General features: G+C 38.0%; 1 protein-coding gene across 2 annotated transcripts in view; it reads right to left on the bottom strand.

The window, feature by feature from the left end:
* Positions 1-568: 568 nt before the first annotated feature.
* Ephrin (ephrin) overlaps positions 569-24,238 on the bottom strand; it is a 38,114-nt gene continuing 14,444 nt past the window's right edge. Inside the window, exons 1-5 of one of the 2 annotated variants that reach the window (XM_046626272.2) lie at positions 18,410-18,538; positions 16,021-16,162; positions 15,157-15,457; positions 14,584-14,898; positions 569-12,606 (exon numbers count right to left, since the gene is read on the bottom strand). In XM_046626272.2, coding sequence (XP_046482228.1) covers positions 12,431-12,606; positions 14,584-14,898; positions 15,157-15,457; positions 16,021-16,162; positions 18,410-18,447 — 972 coding nt within the window. In that variant the 5' untranslated portion in view covers positions 18,448-18,538 and the 3' untranslated portion in view covers positions 569-12,430. Of the gene's footprint in view, positions 12,607-14,583; positions 14,899-15,156; positions 15,458-16,020; positions 16,163-18,409; positions 18,539-24,238 lie in introns of those variants that run through there. The other variant, XM_046626268.2, reaches the window with a different exon arrangement.

Raw genomic sequence — 24,238 nt, 5'->3', positions numbered from 1 at the left:
AAAAGGCCTGCAAATCACTTTGGAGACAACAAAAATTAGCCCCAAAAACTTTGCTATATTTCGAAACTTGCTGGAATCAATTTGTCAACGGCTAGGCATAGCGTCAAGTTGCTGCGAATAGCGGATTGAAAGCTACAGCCCAAACCGAAAAAGTTATGTTGTTTCATCGTAGCTGTTGGTTTCTTGATCTTCAAAGTATTTTGTTCCAAAGTCCTGCAGGTCCGATTTATCGGATTGACTAATGTCCAGTTTCTTGGAAGAGCCAGCTACCATTCGATTTCACGGCATTCACGATTCAATTCCAAAAAACATCTCAATTTTGACCGAATGAGTCTGGACTTTCGGAAGCTCATAATGCGAACGTTGCTCGTGTTTTGATGGCACAATAGACACACTCACACACTGATTGTGAGTGTTGTTCACTGCCCTGCGCTTCGTGCTGTTCATCGAATCGGCCGAAAGCGTCCAAGTTCTGAAATCGGTTGCATACCGCGTACATATCACCTGTATGAATTCATAATAATACGATGAATTCCATTGAGGTGAAATGAAATGAAAGAAATATTGGTCCACAGTACAAGTATTTATTTTATTCTGTACAAAAGTTGAGTTATAAAATATTATGTCTCGTCTCAGGTCTTGTTACTAGATTTGTATACCATTCAACGTATCTCATTGCTCTTAAAACAATATTATACCTTATTTAACGCGCCGGGCAAGCGTGCGTGCGTATCTTATGATTGCATAACAATCGAAGGCAGAATCGCAAGGCGATTTGGACGTGATTCAAAGTCACACAGCTCGCGTATGAGTTTTATTTGAATCATGATTTCTCAAAATTTTCTGGGGTAACAATTTTGCCTTCGATACATTACGCACACATAGGATAGATTCACGCCATAGGTTTTTTCCATGTCAACGAGATTCTTCGCATTCAAATATCAACACTTGAGCACATGGTTCTACCATTTGCAAATTTTACAAATTTCACTCCATAATTTTCTTCATCTCTTTCTTTCACTTTCCCTTTTCACCTTCTTTTCTTGCACATTCATCGGTGATATACTAGAATCGAATCCATATTCGCTTCTGGCTCTGATCTAATTGTAACTTCTACGTAATTCACGTCTTCTAAAAACAGCTAGTCGATGTTTTTCCGTTGTAATTTACAAAAAACTTCACTGTTAATTCAGCACTTCTATACATACTGCCATTTATCAATATTATTATTATTATTATTATTATTATGATTATTGTTATTATTATTATTATCATTACATATTAACGAACTAATTGTTTTTCTTTCTTTTTTTGTCTTCTTTTTCGCGTCTCTCTTTCCTCGAATTGTAGAAATAAGTTTTACGAATATAAATATTAAAATGATCGCAAAGAAATTACAGGCCGGTTTTGTCTCTCACAGATGAGAGTGAATTGCGACAGGATAATCCTGAGGTTTAAATTCACGTAGACCTTCCCACTTTGTCCTTCTCTCGATTTACCGTGATCACACATATTTCGTCAACGCGTGGCGCGGCAAGCGCATAATATTGTAACAGCATTACCTCCGAATGGTAATTATGTATGCCAGTTCGATTGCACCCTTCCATTCAGAAAAAAATCTGTAATCAATAGTTAGGCGAACATTTGTGTCATTGCAGATAATTTAACAAATGGTTGCAATTCGCTTTAGATCCGCCATATTTACTGGGAGAGGTTACATGGTAGCGGAAAATATCATACAGACTGTGAGAAAGGTGTATTGATATTTGAAATTCACGAGGTAACAATCGAATAAACCGAAACAGCCGACAAAAATTTGGAATCAACTTTTGCGCGCCCCTATATTCGCGTAATTAACCTAAAACAGATCAGCTGATTACTTTTTTCGCGCCATATTGTCCGACTACGACCATAATATGTTGAATCCCAATCACACGATATCGTGTGAATTTTCCGTCACATTGACCGTTTTTTAACCTATCATTAAACTCAGTTGCAGGAAGAGTGCTGATCGAGAATAAAAATGAATAGTTGATTCATTTTTAACCAGGCACACGTGTTGTGTTGACGTTACGACATTTCTTTCATTTGTTTACTCTTACTTGTTTTAGTTTTGTTTTTCTTCTACTCTTTTCTCGCCTCTTCTTCAAACTTATTGATTTGTTTATCTTCGTTATTATTATTATTATTGTTATTATTATTATTAGTTTGGACAGGTGTGTAATCGTGTGTTGTATAGGTATGTAAGGACATTCCTCATTTACAGAATCTGCTTTGTACATCTTGTATCTAGGTATATAGATTACGGGTATAATATGTATACACACTTAAACGCTATAGGTATGTATTGAACGAGTGTTGATAGCGCATGACACGTTGACTTTTCACGTATAGTAGTACACAATAGTAATAACTTGAGAACAATCATGAGCAAACGAGTGACGCTGATCTCACCCAACGCAGGGCAATCTGTAATATTGTATTACGGTTGGTGTATTTATAGTGTATATATTACATTCATGCAAATTAGGTTTACATTTATGGGACTGCAGGGTTAGGTTGTACAGTGTTGAACGATTCGAAAATTGGGATCCAACTTGTCGCGAGACGCGATATGAACGCGAAGTATTTACTATTCGAAGAGGGCCCCCACTCGTTTATAAAATTTAATTTTCATTCTGCCCCTTTACCGAATAATAATTTTTCACAACCGGACAAAGGTTTGAAAATTCCGCGCCCCGTTTTCTCTCTTTTGATACCCGTCCGAAAACAATCAGCTGATTGCTATTTCCAGCGCCATATTGTCCATCCCCCTGAACGTGCTGGATCCCAGTAAAGCCTGACAAATCGATTTGAAGAAACTTCAAAAATTGGATTGATAAATGCCAATCATATTCTATAGTGTTACACTCCATTAATTCAACATGAAAAATAATCGTTGAAATAGAAATTAGTTACTTTGGTCTAACAATAAAAACGATCAAACGGTCAAATTTATTCACATATTGTTTGTCGATTGGACGATAATTTTATTATTTTCATATTTTATCAAATCTTCATTTTGTATTGTATGTACTTTCATGCCGTCACCGTTTTAATTTTCACCCTCGATAACAATTATCCCATTGCAGATGTAGTTTTACACAGATGTATACAATATATTTATCTATTATTATTTCACTGCGCTAACGCGATTAACTCGTATGTTGCGTAATACCATACTATTTGCGTCATGGCTTTTTTTCATTCCTAAAAATTAACATACCAATAAATTGTACAATTGCAGTTAATATCGTAAATCGTTATTATAATTTTCACTTTTTTCTCTCTCATTCTCTCTTGTTTTTCGCGTACATATCATACCTCTGTCTGTCTGCTGTGCGCGCGTGTGTGTGTGTGTGTGTGTGTGTGTGTGTGGATTTGCATGTGTGTGCGCGCCTGGCTTGCGATCATTCCCTGTTCTATTTAGAGTGCTACATGTTTACACTTCGTATTCGTTCGAATTTTTGTATTACATATAAACGTATTTACTGTGTTCCTTTCGTTTTTATTTATGTCTTTTTTTTTTTTCTTATGGTTTATACCAACTGTTTTCTTTTTATTTTTTTTTGTTTTTTTTTTTTTATCGTTTTCTTTCCTTGATACTATTGCGCTACTATGGACTACTGTTATTGAATACTACGCTATTATCTGTATATAATGTATGCATATAAATCATCGAATGAATGCCTGTTACGTAAAATGTAATTGATGTATATATGTATTGTACGTATATATGTATAGTATTATTATTTTATACTATTCGTGTAATATTAATTGAACGATCGGAATATAAAGGGGAAAGAATGAATACAATTGAAAAGAAATACTCCGTGTATCATATTGTATGCGATAGACCCTTCTCGCTGTATTTCTTTATCGAGCTCGCTAAATTATTATTCATTTTCTTAAATAGTTATTATCGTTAAGAATATAACAATGTGTGATACGTGAATTAGATGCAATCCTCTAATTTCATCAAATATACACGATTTCATGCACATACGATGATAATTGTAATAGACAATACGGTAATTACAATGTTAAATGCAGAAGTTTCGTTGATAGGCGAAAATAATACGCAAACATGTATTTTATACACATGTCGTGCATGGTATTGTTCTATAGTATTAAATATAACTCATGCATAACGCTCGGTCGTATGTTGTAAAATGCATATACATTTCTTACCTGCGTATTTATCTTGTAATGTATATGTATTTAACGCCGCATGTACGGATATTAATTTTATTTATTTTTTATTCATTAGTCATTATGTATTAATCAATTACTCTCGTACGGAAAATTAATTGTATGCGGTTACATACATATGAGTAATATCATACGCGTGTACTGTATGTATGTGTAAGGCAAATTATTAACAATATAGGTGTACATATATACGTTAATATATATAATTGTCCTAACGTCTGAATATAGCCCGATAATTAACAATAACGGAGATGGGTCTGTCGCGTAATACGATAATGCGATTTTTACATTTCAAATATGAAAGATAATGACGGGTGGAAAAAAAAAAATAAAAAAAAAAAACAAGGAAAAAAGTAATAAAAAACCGTCCATCAATGCAAAGTCGAACGATCAAATTCGCCGTGATATCTGACGCGAATGGCTGCACGTGTGGTTTATACGGTGTGACGTAACGGCAATAATTTTATTATAAAATCACTGTAGCGTTGGAGCAATTCATCATGCATACGTGTACCGTGATAATAATCATTTAAATTGCAACGATTGTCGTGCGAAAACGACACAAAAGTATTAATAATATAATGATAATGATAATGTACAACGATCCTTTCCGTCATTTCGCGCGCTTGTTCCGGATGTTGAAAATCTTACGACACCGACGTACATTTACTTGTTTTTTTTTTTTTTGGGGGGGGGGGGTTTTTTTTGTTATTTTTTTTTTTTATTTTTTTGGGTGGGATATTTTTAGTGTCTTTTTTTTTGTTTCGTTTCAAATAGTCTTCGTGTAACAATATGCTTATGGATTATACAGTATACACATAGGTATGTGTAGCGTATAACAAATTGTGATTAGGAAACGTATTACAACTACCAAATGCATGTAATAATATACATGCATTAGTGACCAGGAGGTAGATTGAAGAATGAAGAAAGTTTAGCCGAAATTCCGGTCAGGTAAATGGAAAAATTTAATTGTTGGGAAAACGAACATGTTTGCGTTTTCGACGGCTTCCGTCCAAAATGCTGAACTTAATAACACTTAATTCGTTTTCCCAGCAATTGAATTTTTCCATTCACCTGACCGGAATTTCGACTAAATTTTCTTCATTCTTCTATATATATATATATATATATTTATATACGTATATATATATATAACATATATGAATTTCATCGTTTATCGTTAGTCATTATGATTAGTCTTATTTACAGACATCGCTCTCTCTCTCACTCTCTCTCTCTCTCTCTCTCTCTCTCTCTCTCTCTCTCTCTCTCTCTCTGTAATTGAAGATACGAATTTTCTTCGATATAATTATTATTCATTTCCTCTTCACTTATTACCTCGGTTTGTAATTTTGTCATTTCACATCGCGTTATTATCGTGCAACGTGTTGTAATGTACAGATGCCATACTTTTCGTGACTATGTGACACGTGTTGCTACACAACAGGGTGTGTTATAAAATATTAGTGAGATAGTTGCGTGTATACGTATTATCATTACTATACGCATGTCGCCACGTTAAGGGGACGATAATTGTCGTGTTGTGTACGTTTGCGTGTGTGCGTGTGTGCAATGTGTGTATATATGACGAGTCTGACACGCAGGCCTTGTATAATTGTATGCAAAGTGAAACGAAAAAATATAAAGAACTACTTGTACGTTATACATACGTATGGCTGTACATATTTGTTGACAATCGATCGGAAGGCTGTCGGTTCCTTGAAATGAAAACAACACAAAGATCGAAGTAAATGGATGAAGAGAAAAAACGAAAGGGAAGGGGTAAAAAAAAAAAAAAAAAAAAAAAATTAACGGAAAGGATATTTTTTGGAAAATTATACGATTGTGGAAGGTGGGTGTGATGAAAATTTTTTTTCATCCCCAGAGTCGGTTCGAGTTTAAATTTTTCAACAGAGATTGAAATGAAAATCGAAATCTTCGTTAAAAATAAATACTGTTATTCAACTTCGGTCTATATATTACGAAAGAAAAATTGTTTCTACTCCGTTGAGCAAAAAAAAAAAAAAAAGAATCACACAAATTCTCGAATTTCACCTTCCACCGCATTTTTTGAGGATTAAGGGTATTTTTGATGAAGGGGCGGGGTGTTAAAAATAAATAAGTAAATAAATAAATAAATAAAGAACGAAAACGAATATCTGTGATGAAGTTTAGTTTTAAGTCATTTTACTATTAATAGCGATTCAGGATTAAATAATTATAATTGTGTTATGCTATAGTTGATTCGTTCCAATAAATTTTCGTCATCATCGTTGTTATCAGAGCTTCTCGAGCCTGTCTATACAAATATAGTGTATCTACGTACGTATGTATGTATATATTTTATAAATCTATTGTAATTTATAACTCATATATATATATATATATATATATATATATATATATATATATATATATATATATATATATAAATTACAGACGTTCGTTAAAGTGTAATTAGGCGTATTTAAATAATAATAATAATAGTAATGATACTTTGATAAATTTCCTTATACAAAACACAAGTGACAGTTTGCAATTAATCGGCTATTACATGTTCCTATTAAATATAAACTCCGAACGAGGAGTTTGGATTAAATTTCTTCGTTACGCACGTGCGACTCGTTTTGTCATAGTCATTGAAACTTATTACTCGTTAAATCGCCAAGTCTACCGCCTACCAATAAATCACGTTGCAAACACAACGTATATAATAATCCTAATTACTCGCAATTATTTACACACATTTGTTAACATAAAACATTTCAACCGATCACGTTAACAATTGGAAGGAGTCATTTGATAGAATGATTTTTTTTTTAATTTTTATCTTTTTTTTTTTCTTCGACTCGTTTTAGACTAGAGATCAGAAACATGAATAAGGAGAGAGAAGGAATATAAAGTAAGAAAAATAACACAAGATACAGACGGGGTGAAATAGAAATAGAACCGAATATTCAGCCTGTAACCGTGTTGTGTAGGCGGTAACTTTATACGTAAAAAAAGAAAACGTTGAAAGGAAAAAAAAAATGAAAAATGCGAATCCCGACATTGTTTTTCGTACCTACTTACAATTAGACATCGATTTCGTATCGTAATAATTTTAACCGACGTGCGCAACGTGGCCTTCGTTGAATCTTAGGATATTATTACTGTTATGTTACGTGCGTGTATAAAAGTATACGGATGTACAAGAAAAAAAAAACCAAGATGAACGTAAAAAAAAAAATCGAAAATAAAATAAATAAATCGATGTGTCACTGATTAACGTACAGACTTTTCGGACGAGTTAACACAATTAACATACTTACTTAGTCTTACAATACTGTAGTGGATAATTCTATTATGTCTAACTATATATCATATTTTTGTTTGTCTTCGTCTCCCTCGCTTTATCTTCATCGTTTAAACACGTATGTACGTATGTACGTATATTAGGGTGATTCAAAAAAAAATCATAATTTTTTTCGAACAAAAAGTGGTGGCGAAAAAACGATTCTAAATGACGAAAAAATAATGCCTGCGCGCGGAAAAATTATTTACTCGAGATTTAGAGATAGCGCAAGTCGATTTTATGTATTTGTTTTTAGGTTTTTTTTTTTTCGTAAGATTTAGACAAGATCGTAATTGCCAGTGTAAATATACACTTTACGAAAAAAACCACAAGATAACTTTTTTGTAGATTGATTTATTCTTAACAAAAAAGCTATCCCGTCAAATTTGAATAATTCGGTATTTCATGAGATATTTCTCGGAAAAGCATTTTTTTAAAGAAATCAACTAAGCTTGGCGAGTATATTTTTACCCTTCAAAAAATTATAAAAATCGAAAAAAAAAAAGAAAATTGAAGCTGAAGGTTTGTACTTTTTACACAGTGTTTTTCAGACAACTTTAAAACTTAGATCTCGATCTACTAGTAGATCTTTAATTAATTACAAAAAAAAAACCTTAAATAAATACATAAAATCGACTTGCGCTACCTCTGAATCTTGAGTAAAAAAATTTTCCGCGTCCAGGCATTATTTTTTCGTCATTTCGAAACGTTTTTTCACTACCACTTTTTTTCGAAAAAAATTATGATTTTTTTGCATCACCCTAACGTATAAATTATATATACATATATGTATATATACAAGAGTATTATGATAGATAGTCGAGAACTCGTGTCGGTATTTATTATTATATTTTTTTTTTTATTTGTTTTCATTTACTTATTTTAATTTTTCTCTTCGCTTCGTTTTTGTATTTTCCGCGATTCATATTAAATAACAATTGCCAACGAATTTGTGGTGCACAATTACGATACGTATACTAATAGTGTGTTTTCCATCATAGTTTTCATGCGTTTTCATAATTTCTCTTCTTCTTTTTCCCACCTCAATTACTATATATACTTCGTTACGATACAACCAAACGATATTTTTCTCACGCGTACTACAAGATTTGCATTTAACATTCCTTTTATTTTATTTTTTTCCGCAAACTTTGTCGATCTGTTTCGTCTTTCCGAGTTTCCGAATTGCATTCATATTTGAAGGTTAAACGTATGATAATGTGGAGTCTAAGTAACTGTCAACAGCCGGTATCATAACCTCGAAAATCGAATCGCGCAATTTTCAACACGTCCGTATAAATTAATTCTCCAATATATACAATCAATTGTTACAAATATGTATATCGGTATCAATTCTAATTCTATAATAATTACTATTATAACAATTGTTATTAATATTATTATTATTATCATCATCATTATTATTATTATCGTCATGAATATCTTTGCAGCTCGAGGGAACAAACTTCAGTCTATAATATATATCATCATCCAAAGCTTCGTTCCCGTAGATTTCAAATTCATCGCGTCTTGCATAAGAATCGTCGAGAACGATCCTCGATTGTTTTCGTCATGTTATTCCTTCAGTTTCAACCTACATACGTAACGGTAGCAACTAATTGTTCAATTATTATCCTCACTGGTGAAAATAGCTGTAACAATGGCAAAAAAAATTATGCAAAATAATAATAACAATAGTTGTACTAAATGCGACCGCGGTGGTAACAACAACAACAACAACAACAACAACAATAATAATAGTAATAACAATAATAATAATAATGATAAATAAGGGTAGCACGAATAAAAATAAATGGTCAATTATTGCATTCATAATGTATATGTACAAACGAAATATATATATATATGTGTATGAATGTCGGATTATTTCTAGTCTTCAAATGACTCGTATCGGTTTGTCACAAGTCAGATGTAGTTGCGTGAGAAAGAGAAGAAGTGAGTATTATCGCTGAGCCGATGAGTGATTTAAAGAAGAATGAGAAAAATAAGGGAAAAGAAAACGCACGTAGCAATCACTGTTTATTATAACACCGTGTGTTAAGTGAACGTTACGAACAGCGGGATGTTCACGAATTGCGTGTACGTAGTCACAAAATTGTCGTTTGCCGTTACCGAATGGTTTTTTTATTGAACGAAAATTGCACGGTATTTCAACGAAATTTACGATAAATGGAAATTACGAAAATCTTTTTCGACAAACTTTTATTCGTCTATTCAGAATCGGTGACTGTGCACACTTTGTGACACGCCGGCGGTGATGAAACATTGCGTTTATAGGCATGAACTAGGTAACGTACACATAATTTGGGTTCATCCTGCATTATGCCTTCTGCAGATTCTATATTTATTTATTCGTTTAGTCATTTATTCATTTATTTTCTAAATGAATTTCATTTCACTAGTATATAGAATATTCTTAAAGTATAAATGTATGTACCTAGGTATGTGTGTATGTATGTTTGTATGCATGTATATGTTATATCGTCATATCGAATGTAGTATTTTTCGTAGAATACTAATTATACGTATGTATATATTCAATATTTAATATTCAATTATTAATCATAGATAATAAATATAATACAGATTTATATGTATATATATATATATAGATATCGTAGATACGTATATATATACATATATCCAATAGTTTAATATGGTACAACTATGATACAAAATTTTCATCGGTGATGCTGCTGCTGCTGCTGCTGCTGCTGCCATCCCCTCCTCCCATTTCACTTTGTTCATGATTACATTTTGTAAATTCGTATCGCGTCGTGTGATATCAGAGATTCATTGTTAAATTATTTATTATCGACTCTTAAAAGAATCTTTTTTTTTTTTATTCGTTGACAGTTTTGTCAATTCTCTCTACACTCCTTTCGTATAACTTTCGTCGTTTTTTTTCTTAGATAAAGTGTATATTATGCATTATAGTTGCACAGAACTTGCGGACAATATATGTAACAATAAATTACACATCACGTACTACGAGTTATTTCATTGTCACCGTTCCGATTGCGGAACATTTCACGTTGTCGCCATAATTATTTCTCTCTCCTCACCCTCTCGCCTTTTTTCTCCACCATTTTACTCTTGTTACTCTATTTGTATGTTTTTTTACCGCGCATGTTGGCCATCGCGAATACATATACATATATTCGTCGGGGGAGTTTATTTACACGCGTGCTTATTACAGTATCGTTTTTTTTCCGATTTATTTCTATTTCATTTCCATCCGCACCGGGACTCGATTCGTTGTGACCAAGAGGTGAAAAACGATTGTGTGAAAAAAAAAAAAAAAAAAATACAAGAAAACTGCATAACTATTACGCAGTAAAATGAAACCGAGAGAGTTGATCTAACGAAAGTCCAAATATATAATACATGATACATATAGGTATACATCACTGCGTATATATGTATATACGGGTCCCAACCCTACATTTACACATACAATAGTGTAATATATGTGTATATACATGTATGCAATATTTATCTACATATTTACCTACATTATACACATAGAATAATTCGTCATACACACAAAAACCGTTCTCGTTTTACCGCGGAAAAGCAGAGAAATCTATTTCGTGCAGATTCCTGGCCTCCCTATCTCTTCTAATCAATGTACATACATAATTTTCGTTCATTTTATTTATTAGCTTGGTTGAGTGTAAATCTTTTTTTTTTTTTGTTTTTTTTTTTTTTCTTCTTCACATTTCTGTTTCTTCAAATATAAATACATATAATACGTATATACATCACACATGTATATCCATACGCATGTATTTCTTTTTTTATTTGTTCAATATTCAATAAATACCTAAGGTCGTCGGATTCGTTATAGTAAAGGTTCGTGTATAATTAATAGGACAACCAACAAACGGCTACAATCTCAGTAGTCTATGATATCGATAATAATAAAAATAATAATAATAGTAATTGTAATAATAATAATAATTAGGTACCTATATATGTGTATGTATACATATCTATAGTTTATATACTGCGCACACATATTACGATTGATAACATGTGCGTGTATGTACATATACGTATATATATATGTATATATATATACATATATAATATTATTTAATAGTAATATGGCTTTTATTTTTTCTCCGTTATTTTATGTATTACATCGTTGTCCTTTATCTCCATATTAATTTCAATCACTGTAAACGGTTTCGTTCTCCCTCTCTCCCTCTCTCTCTCTCTCTCTCTCTCTCTCTCTCTCTCTCTCTTTATCTCTGTGTGTGTGTGTGTGTGTCTCATCTTCGTTATATCCCCTTCTCTATTTATCCCTATCTCTGTCACATCGCCGCGTGCCGTCTTGGTTGCCTGGAATCTAGATTGTTTCGTGTCCGTAAACGAGGGGGTGGGGGGGTGGAGCGTCATGGGATGGAGGGTAATTGTCCCCGTCGTTGTAATTTCTCTCTTCCTTTTTATCCCGTCATAAATATCGTCACAACGATTCACCTTTCTTTAATTTTTTTCACTCGTTTTTTCTTTTCCCTTTGCTCTCCTTCGACCACTTTTCGTTTCATATTCGTTTCAAACGATCGGATAGGGTTTTTTTTTTTTCTTTTATACACGCCGCGCGTCTCCCCGCGGCAACGGATCGCATATATGTATATGTATACATACGCGTTATACACGTACACATATGTATTTACATAAATTAATTAATTAATTAATTATCGAAACAATCACAGTATAGGTAAGAGGGGCGGCGCACATTTTGCTTTCCTATATAAACCGCTAATTCCCGATGCAGCTTCTTCGCGCAGATCCGCTTGCTCTTGTTGCACTTCTTCACCGAAGCGGTATCGCCGGTATATATATTACGGGCGCGTATAACGACAGCAGCAGCGACGCCAGCGTCGCGACGCTACCGGTAATTGAAGATGATACCGAATAATGTCGAGAAGCACCGTTGTACGTAAGCTCCTCGTTCTTCACAACCTCGTTCGGATGGTTTGAATACTCCTCTGCGAAAAGGGGGAAAAAGAGAAGAATATTGATTAGAATTCGATGTAACGAGAATTTAATACAAAGATATTATTGACCCTTTCAAGACGGGAGAATTACAGTTCGTAACTCCTTTTTGATCGAATTATCAAGCTGACTTCGAAATTACGGAATTTAGTACCGCGAATCCAACATGGCGGAGGGAAAGTATTCAAATTAGAAAAAAAAAAAAAAAAAACGTATCGTCGTTCTAAACGGTTTTTTCAAGACGGCGAGTAAAGTCAACCTTTAGAACTCACGTGACAAGGTCTTTTGTGCTCGAGTGATTTCTTGTTATGTTTATATTTTGTAAACAAGAAGGCGCGCGGTTTCCTGGTAAATGAATAATTGAGTAAACTAACCATTGGATCTTCGACTAGACGCCTCAAAGAATGTGTTGCAATTTTTTCAGAATTTATCGAGCACTCAAAATAACCAAAATAAGGGTAAGACGCGAAAGACCCCATGTGACAGGGTTAGGGTTAAGAAAGTGTAATATAATAGTGATTTGAAACAAAAATAAAAATTTTCCGTACCGTTGTGATGTAGCAACTAAGAAAAGAATCATCGTTCTGTAACAGTCATTTTGAATCAACTAACGTTGATTCTAAGCTCAAAGAGAACACTCAATTTTATGAACAATGCTGAAATGACTGATTATCATTGTACATAAGGGAGGGTATACGGCAGTATAACCCTTCTTGAAGGGGTGAATAAGGTTTCAAAAATGATCACAGCTTCCTCACTGTAAGGAATCATGAATCGGACGAATCAAAAGTTAGGTTAGGAAAAGACAAAAGAAGTATTTAATAAGACCGAGAACATGAGAATCGGATGAAAAATGGCAGAGTTTATTTATCTTAAGCGTTCTAATTACGAAATTTTTTCTTAATTAGTTGATAGCTTAGGTTACTCGAATTTGCTCAGATTCTCTTTTTCTAGGTTTTTCACGTGACCGATATGAGAATATTTACAAGAATCCATCTCATTTTCTCGCATATGATCGATGCGACTTACAATTTGTTGTAATGTGATCGTTCTAGCATTAAAAAGTATGCTGCGGTTAGCTAAGACTGATAAATTATTACGATAACGGAATAATTTCAAAAATATAACCTCAAACACCGTCTCGCAGTGAAATAAATATACAAGAAATCTGAGCCGATATTTACTAACCATGTCCAACCAGAGCACACTTTCCGACAGTGGCATGATCATTTTACGAAAACTTCCAAATCTATTCGAAGTTTTTATCGAAGATTATCCAGATTCTTGTAATAAACTCTTAATTCGGTCACGTGACGACAAGCTGAAAATACCTTGAAGGGTGGCTCGTTTTTAACTGTTTTTTTTTTTCTCTTAAGATGGTACTCGAAAAATTTGTGATAAATATTGGAAAAAACAATTGTCATAAGCTTGGAGAAGATAGGAATATATTTAGTGGTCGCTACCAATTATGGAAACACTTTTTCCTTATTTTCATGTGTACACCTTACGGACTTAAACATACATTAGATTATTTTTTTCGTTTCGTGGTCCAATTGATCATTCACCAATCAACAGCAAACTGAGCCTAACAATTCCGTAGTTGGCTGTTCTCGTCTTTTACCCGAAAGAGGAGTAGCACACCAACTCAATGTCCCTATTTTGTTTTCAGTACTAATTTTTATAAACGATGATTAATTAGACCACATAATACGAAGAAAATAAACAACTATAAATATTAGTATAAGTCCATAAGGCGTACACATAAAAATAAATAAAAAATATTTCGATAATTGGCAGCCACCTCTAAATATTTTCCTACCTCCTGCAGGTTTTACGACGATTGTTTTTGCCAACATTTGGCACAAATTTTTCGAGTAGTACATTAAAAGAAAAAAAAAAAAAACCAAGTTAAAACATGAGCTGCCCTAACCTTGATACTCTACGTCGAATTAACGATGTGTGCAACTTACTGTTCTTCTTCTTCTGCGTCGACGTTGTCTTCGGTGGCGAGGACGACGGTGGCCCGTTGTAAAGCGTGGGCTGCTGTGGCTGCTCGGGCGGGTGGGGATGCCCTGGGTAAGGGGAGTTGGGAACGTTTTCCTGGAGGGTTGGGGGGACGATTGTTGGCTGCGGCTGATTGTGGTCATGATTATGGTAGACGTTGGTTCCAGGGTAGAACCGTTCGCCGCCCTTCATCACGCTGGGTGGGGGAGGAACGAGTCCTGCACCTCCGGCCGTGCTGGATGAGCTGCTGGTCGAAACGGTGCTGCTTGTCACTGCGACGGCTGGGAACAAGACAACATGGATAAGTATTCGTCCACGGTTTTTACTCGAGTTGAAGTCAGCAGCCAAATTTTTTGATTTCATTGAAATAAGGTATTCAAGCCCTGCAATGACCGAAACCTTGTCAATACCCATGAAAAGGTGAGACTCAGAATCTTAGGCGTGGAACCTTCCAGAGCGATTTTACTATGTTCTCAAAAAGTTGGGTGCATTTAGCTGCTGGCATTGGATTCATGATTCTTTGTGGAACGAAAACGTACAGTTGTTGCGCGCCGAAGAAGAGGAGGATTGGTCGGCTTCGTTTCCGCAGCAGACCTTGAATACGACCTTCATGTTGTTGGTTGTGCATCGTCCTCCGATGCGTCTGTGCAAATCATCCTTAGACGATGTGCTGATGAAGAAGTAGTCTTTGCCGGCGTGGAACTCGAGCCCTCCGGGCTGCGGCGTAAAGGGCCTGAACGTTATCGTGAAGTACATTGTTCTGTTGGGCTTGTTGCATATCGCGATTATCCGCGGATTCGGATTCGTTATCCGACACGTCTCGTACTCCTCTTTTGACACCTGAAATTTGAAATTGACGCTGGAATTGTACAACGACAGATATCCACCGACTGCAGATGCAGACTTTGATCCGTGCTGATTATACACGAATTATTTACCCAAGAGGTGATAAAATTTTAGGAAAACTTCCGAGTTCGCGTCATCTGACAACGTCGCGACGTTACGAACGTCTGAGTTTCGTCAGTTCGTACATTGTTCAAGTATGTGATGCTGTGTGATATCTTGCATCTTTCGAAGTGATTTATAGATACTTTTTTACAACATAGAAAAAACACAGGACGAAAAAGACAGGCTAGAAAAATCGAAAATAGTCTGGGAATGAAAGAATGCAACTCGTAGTGTAGATCATGTGTTAGGAAGACTGTTTACTTGAATTCTATTGGAATGGATCGGGGAAAATTGACTGTTTGAATGAGATTTACAAATTTTAATATTAAATTTCAACTAAATTACACACGAGTTGAAATTTTATTTTGGAATAACGTGCCACTGTTCTCAAAGGTACTTTTGAATGACGGACTTAGGAATTTCAGAGTTGTGAGTGAAGGTAACGACGAACTTACGTTGTAGATGATGTACTTCTCGGCATCATCGTCATACGTTCCGGGTGGATAAGCAGGACATATTATGTTGACCTGATCGAACTCGAACGCCGCGTTGTTCTTGTTCACGTCAATTATGTGATCCGTGTTGTCTATGCGGAATCTGGAAACAAAAGACGAAAGAGTATCAGATAAAAGCTCTGCAGGCCAATGTGAATGAAAGTCTGTGGGTTAAAACCGATCTTAGCATTAATACACGCGGTGACTCGGAATCGGCGGACTGTATAAGTGATAACGAAAATAGAAAATAAGAACGAACTAAATTTACAAGTAAAAAAAAAAAAAGTTAAAAACAAGAAACATCAAGTCGGAGCGAGAGCGGCAAGATTGCTGCCCCTGAGATCAGAATATGGTACTGCTTCTTCTCCTTTCTACAACCGGTTATTTTTTAGCTCTCATTTCTTTTTCGCCGCTGTGAGTTGAGCCAAGGGTCCGGGCCCTTGGTCCTTGGACGTATGGGTATCCTGTAGTCGTCGGCGGGCACCCCAGAAATATTTTTTATTCCGGTTCCCGCACTTCACAGACGCGACGAGCTACGTCGCGGGCGGGAAAACGCCCGGCTAGGTGTGTATACCCATTACACAGAACGTGTGTGACGAGGAACAATACGTGGTTCCTGCAGCGTCAGAGATAGGCAACATCAACAAGACCTAGCCGTGTACATAGCGTCGATATATATGTACGGCTGTTGATAAGATTATTAGGGAAGTACACGCGCATACGTGGAAAACACACTTCTCTCAACGCTGAACGGAAAGGATCCCACGTTTATCCTCGGACATGATTCGAATCACGTTTAACGTACTGCTTATTTCGTTCGTATACGTTGTACAAGGTTATAATTTCTTGTCAGGCAATACCGGATTGTTTGACGGTAAATACCGTTTGATGCTCGAAATGGCCATATGGAATTTCCAGAGTCCGAACGGCGGTCATGTTATCTCATGAAGTGTTTTCTCACAGCACATAAGCAAAACTTATGTGGTTGATCAGTACCGAAACGCAGTTTTACTTCCAACCGTTGAATAGGTGCATGATAACGAAACACGGTACACATTGACAGTATTCCGATTTTCTAACCCGAGAATGATACACTGGAGTACGTTTGAATCCCACAGTGATTTAAATCTTTTGCCAAAGTAGGGATCGTTCGAAATTAAGTCGGGAACCGAAAAATGATTCAAGTTGGTTCAAATTTTACAAAATTTTTCAATGATACCATCGTTTTCCTCATTGATGAAAGAAGAAAATGAAAATGTTCCTCCATTTATACCAATGATAATCGTCATCGAACGCGCCGGATACGTTTGTGCCCCAGTGTAAAGTAAGGTAGTAAAATAAAAAAAAATAAGCGAACTATTCTAGGGTTAACACCACTATTTTTCACAGTGGCACGACAAGGGAAAAAGGCATTTTCAAGGTACCCTCGAAGGGTAGTAGGTCTTCGAAGCGAGAAGCATATCCGAGCTCATGTTCGTGGACGACCTTATCGGTTCAGATTACCATTCCAGTCTGGCCTAGCCTAGAGACCAGAGGAATATCCGGAGCGTTGCTGTGCGTATATAAGCGTAGCTAGACAGCCAAGTTCGGCGGGTGGAACGGTGAAGATTGGGGGTATAAACAAAAAAAAAAAAAAAAAAAAACAAAACTCACGAAGGACCGGGAATTCTTTTTCACGCCAGAAATTCACCGGTTCCAAATTACCCGACGGTCACCTCGTTACCGGTACAGCGCGGACACAACCCGTACTTACCGTCGCTTGCAATATAGTAGTTAAGGTATTACCGAGCATGCCTATATTCTCTACTTCCGCAATGGACGCGGGGCTGTATCGCCCTGGAAGTATGCGAGGCACGTCGAACGGTACGTATATATATATATGCATCTCGGGACTCTCTCCGAATTGGTCGACCGGTCGTGTGGTATACGCGAGTCGAGTCAAGGAGGGGAACTCTAGCTGCCCTTCATGCTCGGAGAAGAGAAGAGAAGAGAGGCATTAGCGAGCAATCGCGTCGGTGGGCGTGTTACAGGTTTGAAAATTGGAAGGCTGAGAGGCTTTCGACAAATTAACGTTTCCCTATAATATCCGTTCTTGCAGTACTGCTCGTTCCGTCACGGGACGGGTTCGCCGTGCCGAATCCCCTCCGCATACCTCACACTGTGTTCAAGTGCATGTCCTGCACACGTGTGACATTATAATGTCCGCCCAATCCGATGACCGGAGGATGTGTGCAGCTGGGTGACTTGAAGGTATGTAGGTATATACATAACCGAGCGTCAAGGTGTGGGAAGGTCTACGGGTTTGTACGAAAGTTTCGTTTTGTATATCGAGACGCGTGTTGTAACTTACAACACTGCGGGATGGTCGATCATCGCCGCGCACCACATGTCCGTCCATCCTCCGTACCATCAGGGTACAATTTGGGTATGGGGAGTGTGCAGGAGCGTCCGTAGGTGTGTTCATGTTCAGCGTGTGTGCACCGGGGAAAGAGATGAACGAACTGCATGGGGATACACACCATCGACGTTTGGGACTGGGAAGCGGCAAATTGAAATCTCGAAACGTGGGCGTGACCCTCCCACGGCCTCTGAATCCCGTAAAACTCCCCCGGGGTCTGTCGATGCTCGTGCAAGCGTCATTATCTAATTCGCCATACTTCGAGGCAGACCGATGCTCCTTATTTCTTTGTCATTATTGTTGCTCTTGCATTCTGATTTGTTTTTTTCATTATCCAAGCGAATCGCGAGGTAGAGGACGAGGACGGCGAAGAGGCGACGGTGGCAGGTAGGCTGGAAATAGGAGGCATCAGAGACGTCGAGGAACGCCGGCGTCGCGACGTCGCGAGAGGGATGGATCCCGTCGGGGAGACGATGGTGGGAGCGAGAGGGCACCGCTAAGTGGAGATTCTGGCATGAATATCAAAGCGAGCCGCGTTCAAAGACACGTGAAAGAGTAAAAGGTTAAAAGTAGCAAACGAATAGCGGAAAGTGAAAATAAAGAATGAACAAGAAAACCAGAGACGGGCTTGGTGTGTTGTTGGTATCGTTTGAGAAGGAAGAAAAAAGAGAAGAGTGAGAGTGAAAAGACGAATGAAAAAAAAATATATTGTCAACTTTCACACGCACACTGCACCGTATAACTATCGGCGCATTTCACGCGCGAGATCCGCCATTTAGCGCATTTTTTAAGGCTTCTTGCGGATTAAATAAGTTCAGAACGTAAGAATGTGAAACCGATGGTATAACGAAGCCGACAGTCGCTGCCGTTGTCAGATCGGCACCGAGATTAAAAGAACAAATATAAGAGTAAACGATACAAGAAGAAAGCCGATCATAGATAGGTTTATACACTCCTACAAGAGATTATAAAACTACTTGTACGAGTCTTGTGAGTAATGTTTTGTGGTCAAGGTATGGAGCGTGATTCTCAATACATACATTACGGAACTACGTTCTGAACATTGTAACGCGAAGTGAAAATTTGTCCCGCTTCACAGGCGATTTTTGACGAAAAGAGATGCATGGATGGCTCCATTCCGTTCTCCTTGGGATGGCAGGTAAATCGTGAAGTGTCAGTCCCGTTTCAAATTTATTTTCCTCCTAGTCTGTGCGTCAAGCAAATCGAACGAAAAAGTTCTGCCCCTTGAGGATTTAGCTTACCTTATAATAACCTCATAACGTATAATTACACACGTTTTTTGACAAGTGTAGCTTCTACTCTTTTTTTATACTATTGATAATTATGAAATTTTTAAAAGTATAATCGTGACGAAGCAAATACAAAACAAGAACGATCAATTCATCTCGCTGTCTTGTTTTGACCTTTACCGCCGATCCTCGTTAACCCGAGTTACACGGTGCAGACTCGCGTAAAAGAATCTAGAAAACACTACAGCTCATTTTTCACCAGGAGAGATGGTGCAAAGGGATAATATGCTGTATGTAAAGCGATCAAAAAGAAAAAAGGAGCGCCACAAGGAGAACTGTGAAAAATAAGGTGGAAAAGAAACCAGCTGATCGAGCGTTAAATAATGATGATCGTTTTTTGACCACTCATACGAGCCGGTATCTATATATATTAATCTCGTTAATCTTGAATTATCATCCGTGAAATTAAAAACGCGAAATGTTTTACAGATCCTCTGTTTATATCTATACACAGTGTAATTAGCTTCGTGAAGCATTTGCCACAGTATAAGGTATGTATAATAATACACAGTCTCGTGCCAATGTCAAGAACACCCTTGCACCATGTTATATTCGCGCATTGCAAAAGTAATCTCAAATTCGTCCGTTCGTTCTCACGCCATTGTTGAATCCTTAGACAAATTTTGATGACTTACAAACGTGATTTTCTGCGAATGCTTGAAATGTCTTCGTCAATTTTGTTCACACGATTTATCTCAACACGCAACGCAAAAGCGGTATGTGACCATTTTCTACTTTGTTTGTAGTTTCTCGAATTGAACATAATGCGCGGGGAGCTACGGTTTCTTGTTACAGGCGTGGTTGGCGTCGTCTTACGTGTGGCGAAGAGTTATATAAAACATGATGTACCCGTGTGCGGGTTTCAGGCGGCTCCCTTTCAAGCTTTCGTCATTAGACGGGCGGCTGCCACTCCGTTGTTATTATTAGTTAACTTTAAATATTTATCATATTTCTTGGCTTCTCTCCCCTGTCGCTCTGCTTCACCCCCTTCCTTCTCCCTTTGAATACATATGTACAAATAACGCGCGCATATGCATACGTAATACATACATAGAGGGGTTCTTTCATCCACTGACTAGACACGGCCGACGACGAGACATCCACATGCAAAGTCATCCGATCCATAACCTCAACGACTTCATTCTCCCACACCCTAGACTACCTTTTCGTTTCACTGCACCGCAATATCCACTGGGAAAACAATTATTTTTGAACTACAGGACTGTTTTTGTTACTTGATGACGTTTGCCGGAAATCTCGTGTAACGTTCCGTTCTGCACCGACTCAGAAAACAGCTAACAACACCAATAGTTCAAGCACTTTCACGTTCAGTCACAACACACTATCTTAGTCGCGTAGTGATGAAGAATTAGTTCAGTCAGATGTTTCATGATAACCTCAGGATTTCATCGGGATTTTACGACGATCGTCAGGACCTGATCTTGTTCACGGATTTCTCCTCTCAATGTTTCAAGCGACACGATAACTGCCGCATCTTCCTCCGAGTCGTTTAGTTTTCATCTCTCTTTGCCTCTCGAGGAAGGGAAATTTTGCAGAAGCATAAGCCGCGACTAAGATGTCCTCGTTAAGCTTTAGAACTCAGCCATTGGAGTTAAACAACCGACGTATGCATGTACGTTTTCATCTGGAAGCCGCATCTGCTGTGGCTGCGTACTACCAACCTATTAAAAGCTCGGCCGGTTGTGAACCGGCACTAAGATAAACGTGGGTGTGATGGTTGTCAGGTGTGAGAGTGTGTCTCTCCGCTCGTGATGCATGTGAACCATGTTGCCGCAGTCCAGTCCATGCACTTTCCTCTGAAACGAAGCGAGTGCGGCCGTGGGACTCGGGCACTAAAATCGGTGGACGAAGTGTCAGCTCAGCGGAAGATCAGAGATCAGAGATCAGAGGACCGTTGAAAGAAATAGTCCACCGTGCCAACCAACCTCCCATCTCCTCATCTTCCGGCTTTCTACATCTCTCGTTCCGTAACCAAATGTATCCTGTTTCATATGACAATTCTCGTCGACCGTCGGCTCGTAACTAGAACGCTGAATATCAGCGTCGACTTTTCAACCTGTTTTATGAACGCACTAGACGTATCATAATTGTCTGCATTCTGTACGACTCGGGGCTATTTTGCGCACTCTGCACTTTTCTGTCTTTTTGTTAACACCTTATTCAGGATTGGCCTGACTTCTCTCTTGGTTCTCCGCGAGGTTGTAACAACCTTGTTTTCATCACGTGTTGTACTCCGAGACAAAAAGTAACGAGGAGACTATACCTACTGCACGTTAACGTGATGCTTGGCAAGTGTTCACGTTTCAAATAACTCCGCCCCGTTTTTCATCCCGCATTTCCTGCCCGTTTACGGATGTCGGTTTTTTGGTCAACATCGACCTGCCAGCCAACACGGTTAGAGGAAAAATTAATAGGTCCTTTCCACACAGCCGACAACATCTACTGTACATCTTTATACGTGACCAACAGGCGAAGGTGTGCATAGAATAGTTACCAAAAAAATCGAATGTAATTTATAGAATAAATTTACGGTTCCAGAACGTGTCCAACTTTGAGAAAATCTAAAGTCAAAGGGAAATCACGTCATGCAGTAAGAATTCATTCCCACAGTCGCAAGGACCGTACAAGTTTCTTCAGCCGTTCGAGGAATTTGAGATCCCTGACGGAGGCTTACTAGTGGATGCGAAGTGCGCGATCATCATCCGATGAACACGCTATACGTTTGACCATTTCGTCGAGGATCGGGAGAACCGACGGCGGAAAAGTGTGCTGTAGAAGGACGGCGAGTTTGGCTGCTGCAGACGGGGTCTCTGCATGACGAGGATTTGGGGGTGCCGATGAAAACCCTCGACTGAATAGAGCGAAGGAACAGAATGTATAGAAATCGGAACGGCTGGGTCCTAGCCAAGGTATACCATGAGAGAGGAGAGATGTAGAAGTCGGCCTCGAGGGTATTTATCCAGAGCTCTTTCTCTTTCTCCCGAGACATGTACATAGATATATCGGTGTATACGGACCTATTGGAATGGGCCTAACGGTGCCGGAGGCATTTTCTTTGTCCGAACCCGGCGGGGTGGTTCGGCTCGCACTAGCCCAGATACATCGCTTACCTGCAGACCGAAACCCTCGTCTTTTCTACGCCTTCGCAAGAATTTTCGTGAGCCGATGTCCCTCCCGTTCTGCGGGGTCTGTGTCATCCGGACGGTCGAGCCTATCCTCCCGACATTTTTCGTAAATTACAGGTTGGGTGCACTTATGTCTGCAGCCTCATGACGATCATGTCGGTTCATCCCTGTATTCAGCCCGGCTCCAAACACCGGGTTTAAACGCACAGATCTACCTATCTCGGCTGTATGGAATGCTGCTCGTGCTATGGTAGACGATTAAAATCCCGTTGAGATCAGCCTATTTGCGTTATGGACTCGCATAACGGTCCCATAATTTACCCTTGGTGCGGAAAACACTGCGAGTGCAACATTTTCATCAGTTTTATGGTTTCTCAGGTGCTTTTGTGAGCTCAGTCAGATATTTTCCGAAGCGGATCTTCTGCCTGCAACATTCAGATTCATAGACGACCGACTTTGGTCAGGGTACGAATGACGCGGTCTTGATTCTCACAACATGGCAACTTTTTCGTTACCCGGTCAAGAGTTTCTCTTCCTTCATCCAGCCGTAGATGTTATTCGACAATGAATCACGGAGAATTCGAGGAATCCGTTAAGACTTACAAGCAAAGTATCAAGCCTTCTGATCGTGGATTCTCATGAAACTTTTAAGTGTTTCTTTAGCCCTTAACACGTAGCTCCTGATGGGCAGTTTCGTCTAATGGGTTCTCCCTCAATCAACCGAGAGCAGATCAGTTCACCGATAATTCTTTAACACTTTTCACTATTGCTCTGGAAGAATATATCTGATCACATTAGAATCTATAAAATCCTATCATTGAAACTTTATCGAAGAACAGTGAAATTAATATTCAAGGCACAAACACGCCACAGTTTAAGTTCTTCAGAGCATTTCATACATCAAGCTGCTAAGTTAATCGATTGCAACCGGAGTGAAAAAGGTCTATTAGATAAAACTACACATTGTGGACTCCATATCTTGGATCAAGTGAGAAACGATCGGAGAAATTTGAGCAGAATCCATGATCTATAAGCTTGATAGTGTCCGTGTAAGCTTACTTATGTCATGGATCCGCATAACGATCCCATCGTGTACCCTCGATGCGAAAACCCTGTCGATGACAGTTTTCCCTTCGTTTCATGTTTTCTCAGGGTCTTTTGTGAACCGAGGAACATCATCCGAAGCGTGTCGGTTTCCTGCGAGCTTCAGATTCACAGACAAGCGACTTAGCCAGGATCCGAAAGACGCTGTCCTGATCCCCACAACATGGCAACTTTTTCGTTACCGGGCCAAAAGTTCCTCCACCTCCTCTTTCCGTAGCCAC

This window comes from Neodiprion pinetum, chromosome 5 (genome assembly GCF_021155775.2).
Source record: "Neodiprion pinetum isolate iyNeoPine1 chromosome 5, iyNeoPine1.2, whole genome shotgun sequence".
Lineage (NCBI taxonomy): Eukaryota > Metazoa > Arthropoda > Insecta > Hymenoptera > Diprionidae > Neodiprion > Neodiprion pinetum.
The sequence above is the reverse complement of the archived record's forward strand: the minus strand, read 5'-3'. Positions and strand labels throughout refer to the sequence as shown.